Source organism: Micropterus dolomieu, linkage group LG22, assembly GCF_021292245.1.
Source record: "Micropterus dolomieu isolate WLL.071019.BEF.003 ecotype Adirondacks linkage group LG22, ASM2129224v1, whole genome shotgun sequence".
Classification (NCBI taxonomy): Eukaryota; Metazoa; Chordata; class Actinopteri; order Centrarchiformes; family Centrarchidae; genus Micropterus; species Micropterus dolomieu.
Genome location: NC_060171.1, coordinates 32,777,291 through 32,784,210, shown reverse-complemented (window position 1 = coordinate 32,784,210; position 6,920 = coordinate 32,777,291). Strand labels below are relative to the sequence as shown.

General features: G+C 39.5%; 1 protein-coding gene across 4 annotated transcripts in view; it reads right to left on the bottom strand.

The window, feature by feature from the left end:
- meak7 (MTOR associated protein, eak-7 homolog) overlaps positions 1–5,739 on the bottom strand; it is a 13,172-nt gene extending 7,433 nt beyond the window's left edge. Inside the window, exons 1-5 of one of the 4 annotated variants that reach the window (XM_046038098.1) lie at positions 5,619–5,739; positions 4,342–4,518; positions 3,754–4,020; positions 3,502–3,646; positions 3,180–3,391 (exon numbers count right to left, since the gene is read on the bottom strand). In XM_046038098.1, the coding sequence (XP_045894054.1) occupies positions 3,180–3,391; positions 3,502–3,646; positions 3,754–4,020; positions 4,342–4,512 (795 nt within the window). In that variant the 5' untranslated portion in view covers positions 4,513–4,518; positions 5,619–5,739. Of the gene's footprint in view, positions 1–3,179; positions 3,392–3,501; positions 3,647–3,753; positions 4,021–4,314; positions 4,519–5,547 lie in introns of those variants that run through there. The other 3 variants (XM_046038099.1, XM_046038100.1, XM_046038101.1) reach the window with 3 other exon arrangements.
- Between the last annotated feature and the right edge of the window lie 1,181 nt (positions 5,740–6,920).

Genomic DNA, 6,920 nt, shown 5'->3' with positions numbered 1-6,920 from the left:
TACCCTAATAGAGCTGCTCCTTCGTGTAAGGAGGAAAAGCAGGAGCACTGCCAGAGCCTTACAAAATGAACTCCAGCAGGCTACTGGTGTGCATGTTTCTGACCAAGCTGTCAGAAACAGACTCGCCATTTACAGACTTGCAAGCTGTAAATGTTGCCGGTTTGTGTGTAATTTTATTATTTATTTAGTAGGTTAGCTAACTTGGAGTTAGCATATTGCACGGCTAATGTGGCTAACAGGTTTGGAGATGTTGGACTAATGTTGTTGTAGGTACCAAATCCGTGCTGCCTGCAGGATCCCTATTAACAGGCACATTTGTGGTAACCTTCTTTGACAGACAGGACCACTTTTGCGCATGTGCAGAACGGATCCGGCAGGCAGTACGGATTGGGCACTACAGATGTAACGTAATATTCAGGGACAGTCAAGAGAAACTGTGTGAAAGGTAAACCTCATTTTACGCTCACTAAATAATGAGCCTAGTATGTTGCATGCCTACAATTTTTTTCCATGTTGCTTTCTGTGGAACTTCAGTCATCCGTAAAATCAGAGACGTTTTCGAGTCTGTTCTTCATCAAACCAACTATAATAGACAAATACACTCTCAAATATTATTCCTACTCAATCCTACTCTGAAATAGTACATGTGAACCTCTTCACAAATAACCTCTAAAAAGTTAGTACAAGTCAGGGGTTAGGTGTGCCTCTTTCCATACAATACACCTGAAAAATGTTGGTTACGGACACATCTATTCACAAGCTGATGTGAACCATCCCTCATTCACACGTGTTTTCAGAGTGCTTCAGATGAAGCAGAATGGCAAAAAAGGTTTTAAAAAGAACCCATGGGTTACAGTTAAGGACCTGTCTAAAACAGTAACAAACCTCTCCAAAAAAAGCACTTTGGTTAAGGTTAGGGAAAGATACAGTTCTGCCTGCAAACAGGGAGCTGCGTTGGTGGGGGTGTGTTGCTTTTAGGTACATGGGAAACTTGAAACACTATCCAGAAGTCCATTTTGAACAACAGATCCACGAATTAAAAGGATACTTAGATGCCAAAAAACAGAACAGAGGGTTATAATAGGGCTGTACTTCCTTTACTGCATCTTCCACCACAACGTTATGGCATATGAGGTGGTGGTATATTTGCTGGTTTTGATGTCAGTAATGCAGTTAGGCAGGGTAGGATATTATTAGACGACTGAGCCTAGTGGGCTGGAAGGTCATTCTTTCTTTCTTGCATTTCCATTCTTTTATTTTAACTTTTTCTGTTGTCTCTTTCTTTCTTCTTACTTATATTGCCTTCAATAAAAAGTAAGAAAATGTTACACAGCATCCGTTCAATCCCCAAATAATCATTGCTTAATTTGTGCCGGAGCTAGCTGGAGCGCCACTCCGGTACCTCTGAGTTTAAGCCTTTTGCGCTCTGGCACCTCTAAAGTACAGTCCGTCACTGCACTGCCATTCTACACAAATAAAATCTTGTTGTTGTTGTTATTACATTCATGCCAGTAAAGCTAATTTGAATTATTAATAAAAAATAGCCATCATCACTTTTCATCTTCGGAGACCAGACTTGATAACCCTCCCTTTTTCACTGCCATCTCCAGGCTCAGCAGTGTGTTTAATGTTACGGAAGAGTTTGGCAGTTCTAATGATTAAACTGTGAGCTGATACTACATGACTGAGACAGTCATGTAGTATCAGCTCACGTTTATTCACAAGTCCCCTCTGGTTTAACCATTTCTGACAGTAGTCAGTCATTTCTGATAGTTAGATTAATTCAAGGGCAGCATTTCCTGGGTTAGGAAATCGTTTCTCTAGCATTGGATAGAATTAACAGAGTGCAGGTGATAAACTAGATGTAGAAAGTAGTCATCGTAGCACATTATATGTAATGTAATAACTACTGCATGACAAAATATATATATATATAATTATTTGACTATGTAGGAGAGCCCTGTTTATCATTATTATGATATCAATGACATGAGAGATGATATATGGTATTATTATTTTTAGTTGTAGTACTATATTGGTATTTTTTTATAGTTTCTGTTTCACTGGCCCCCACAACACATACACTATTTAATAATAATAATCTTTATTTGTAGAGCACTTTTCAAAAACAAGTTACAAAGTGCTTTAACAAGTGTAAAGACAATAATACCCAAGAGACAATAATACAAAAACAATACAAGATAAGAGAATAAAGATTTAGATTAATAAATAAAGATAAACAATAAAGATTTAATGTTTATTAGTAGTAGTACTCTGTAATTTATAATAAATCAGATATTTTAAAATTGTTTTCTGTAGTTTTATACATTTGACTCTTATTTATTAAAACTTTAATATACTTTGTTGTACTTTTGTACTATTTAGAACAATAACAAAGTTTATTTTTAAACATTATGTCACGGTATCTTGGCATGGTCTCAATATAACAAATGTTAGGGATAATTGTTGTTTATGTTATGCGTATATAACAAATAATGGTTTCTGTTCGTCCTTTAAAAGAATGTGCAGGTAGGCTACGCAATGTGTTTAAATAATTAATTATTTGATCATAAAACATTAATTATTTATTTTCAGCGGGCGGAACATTTCAAAAGGTCCGACCGACATCTATTCATTTACAAATTAAGCACTGCAAATGATGTATACTGAAACTAGAGCTGCAATGATTAACCAATAACTTGTCAACTATTAAATTAATAGCCAACTATTTTGCAAATTGATTAATCTGTTTGAGTCATTTTTTAAGAAACAAAAGAAAATTTTCTGATTCCGGCTTCTTAAATGTGATTTTTTTTTTCCTTCTCTAGGACATTAAACTGAATTTCTCTGGGTTGTGGACAAAACAAGACATTTGTGGACGTATGCTAATTGCCATTTTTCCCCATTTTCTGACATTGGTCCATAGACCAAACAATTAATCAAGGAAATAATCAACAATGAAAATGATCGTTAGTTGCAGTCCTAACATGGGGACAATGCTCCTGATGGTGGTGCTACAACGAGTGTCTAAATGTTTTAATTTTTTAACTTTTAAACATTAAAAAAATCAGTTAATCTATGGTTTTGAACTTTCACCAAAAGTGTGGTCAAACCAAAGAAAGTAAACAACTTTTGGTCCAACTCTACCAACATGATGATGTATACATTTTTATTCTGACCTGTGGTGTCAGAAACATGAGGGTGGGAAGGTCCAGTAGACACCTCAGCTCTTTCCAGGGCGTCTCCCTGCAGGGGGGCAGCAGGGTGGAGGCCCACCGGCCACTCAGGGACACATTTAGGCCCTCAGCTACCAGCATCTCCAAGTACAACGATACCTGGGAGACCCTGAAGATCCAGTCCTCCAGACAGGCAACATCACAACCTCCCTGATCTGAGGAGTAAAACAGGGTGAAGAAAGGAGAGCAGAGGAGAGGGGGGAGCATCTACAGTCACGTTTCCTTGCTGTTAATGTGTTCAAAAACCTTCAAATCACCTGTTTACCTGAGGGTTTGAGTTCAGAACACATCTGCTCTGCCAGGAGTTTCACACCCAGGGAGCAATCACCCATTCTCTCTGGTTTCCAGCCCTGCAGACGCCCTCTGCTGAGAAGAATCTGAACTACAGCAGAAATCAGGTCCTGTAGGAACTATGGAGAAAGGGGAAAAAGCCGGAGAAGTGAAAAGGTAGGGTTGTGTCAACAGAAAAAGTAGATAAGAAGTGAAATACCACTATTTAATTTTACCCTCTACTCACCTCAGCTACCTGTTCACATGTGACAACCGCTGCTGCTTCTTCCACTCCATTCTGGGACATGGCCATGGCGAGAGGAGCCCGTTCTTCTGCAGTGCCTCGCAGGGTGTCTGCTAGGAAGATGACCAATTGCTCTCGACCTACCCCAGAGACAGCAGAGGTTCTGGTCTTCCCAGAAACTGCAGGTGCTGCCGGTCCAGGGTCGATTTGACACATGCACCGGTAGACCCTTCTCACCATGGAGTCTGGGGCCAGGCTGCCCATTGAAGACTAGGAGAGACAAAAGGAGGGGTTGATGATCCACAGACAAACCCTGGCAGAAACTACCTTTCCCTGACAGATGCACTGATATAATACATTGGATAATAACATATGCTCAGTGGAACAACAGCATAAAATATATTCAAAGTTAAAGAAACACAGTATATTTATATATATTTATATACCTTCTGTAGGTATAGGATTAAAGTAATCTGTGATACTACATCAAACTAGAAAGAAGAATAACTATCTAAATAAATAGAGAATAGTTTTATCTGGTTATGCATTAACTTGTAATCTCACATTGACAATATGTGTTCACAGTCACACCTGCAGCATCTCAAGCGTTAGAGTCTTCCCCGCTGGTGTTTTCCCCTGAGCTCCTGAAGGGCCCCCAGCACCACCCTGGAGCCTATCGAAAACCCCCTCAACCACAGGCCGCTCTTCAGGGCGGAAGCGGGCCAGCCGCTTCTGCATGACCACACTCTCTGTGTTACCCATGTTGCTCTGCAGTCCGACACAGTATGGTAGGACACACACACCAGTCATTATGTTTAAATACAGTCAGCTACAATTAAAGGAAAAACCCACCCTAAAACAAATACTATATTGTGCTATACTGCTTTCAGACAGTATATTCAAAGCGAGATACTACTAATGGAACTCACATTGTCAGGCCTTAAAATTAAGATATCATGAATCACTTTTAGAGTTTGACACTCAGTTAATGACTGACTATGTTGGCTCATAGAGGTTTGACATATCCTTTCCAACTGAATACAGCAGATTGTCAAAATGTCCTGTCGTCCCTACTGAACTGATTCATTTTCAGTATCTAGGGCAGTGGCTCCCAACCATTTCGGAAATGACCCCTTAAAATGAAGCAATGTCAACTTGTGACCCCCCCATCACAGGTTATTGCTTCAGTGCATCTTTTCCAATAGTGTAATTTTTATAGGTTGAAGAGAGGAAGGTTCAGTGTTTAACAAGGAAATATATTTTTTAATCAATCAGTTTTATTTTTTAAAAACATCTGTGCCTGTGTCTTTCTTTTCTTAATTCTTGTGACCCCTCAGATGTATCGTGTGACCCCGTGGAGGGTCCCAAATCGGGAACCAGTGATCAGGGGAGTAAGTTAGCTTCGGCACCTGTTTCATTTCATCTGCTGCCTGAACAGTGTATTTTTATAGTAACGATGTATCTCAACTCTATTCTAGGGCTCACCCATAACTTAAATTCTGTAAGTCGTCCACGACAATTGTTTTGCAATGTTGTGTTAAATTACATTTTGCCAAGTGTTGCTGCTCCCTGTTTTGTTTAAGATCCGTCCCATTCTACGCGATGTTGACCCTTGCTAATAATCAATGAAACATTTTAAATCAGAATTTAATAATACAGCTAGCCTACAGATGGTAAATAACATAAGATTTTCGTCTTAAGGACCTTGATTGATTAGCTAACGCTAGCTAGCACGTTCCTTCGTTTGTATCTCCTACGCAAATGGCTGCAGACAAAATGAAACACTTTGTTACTTACATAATGTATGTCATACTATATGTTCTCAAAGCTAGGCAACTTAACTCGAAAAGGGTCTGTGTGCCGCTAACCTTTTAAAGACCAACAGCTAAGCTTTCCATCGTGCATGTAGTGGCAGCCAAATGTAAACTTCCTGGTGCTGACGCAGATTGGAGCCAATCACAAGAGCCAATCGTTCACCTGCTTCATTGTGACTGGTCCATGACATCGGGAGGCGGGAACAATAGACTGTTGTCTAGTAGGGGTATGTTCATAAACACACTAGGTGGTATTTGTTTGTTTGTTTGTTTAAACGTAGCTAATTTAATTATTGGTGTCCGTGCAGCATTAAACCACAAAGTCAGACATCCAGGCACTGAACAGAAAGGCACACAGACAGTAACTAGGCTTTCAGTGTTATGAAATGCATGAATTCATAGAGAGCAGTCTTCATAATAATTAAAATTATTAGTTAGAGCTTAAAGAAATTGGAACTTTACTCGTTTGTATTACCAGTATCTTATTACAGTACACACTGATACTTTAAACTATTGGAAGTAACATTTAGGAAATTAATTATTTTATAGGTTTTATAGGCCTTACATTCTTAAGGCATTAATCACACTGAAGGGAAGTGTTAGTGGCTAGTCCAGCACTGACTTCCCACCTTTTTGCCATCAACATATTCATATGGGTTTCCAGAAAATAAATCTAAACAGATTGCGATGACATCTCTGACCTTCCCTTACCTAATTAGGCCTATATATTTGATCCCATTAACTCATTGCGCGTGCAAACACACAAATTATATACGCAAACTAAACTACAAGTGTAGAAAACCTCCTACAGTAAAATGAGGAGGAAGTGTAATTTCAGAGTCCTATCCCCACTTTCACCAGTAGAGTCTGCACAGGAGTAACTGAAGAGAGGCAGAGCCCTCTGAGGAAACAGCAGGCAGTTGAAAAACGCCTTTTAAGGGCATGAGGCTGACTGTGTGAGCGCACTGGGCTGGGTGTGTTGCGTTGTAATTAAGTGTTGTAGGACAGTGGACGCACCGCCGAATGTGTAGGTGAGATGCAGCCATCTGCACACGTCAAGTAGCCTAAACAGATTGATGTAAACAGGATACCATTGATGAATCATTAACTGCTAGTCTAGACCCTACAAACAGTGAGTCAGTGTATCAGTTTCAACAGTGCTGAATCACCAACATTGTAAGGTGTTCTCCCTGTTCTTACTGTATGTAGGCCTATAAGCGTGTTGAAACTTATGTAGCTTAGCGGTGGGCAACTTGTTCCTACAGAGTCTCCAACTCTCCAGTGCTACAAGCTGAGAATGGTGGAAGGTACTTATTTAAGTATTTCCATTTTATACAACTTTATTGTTCTACTCCA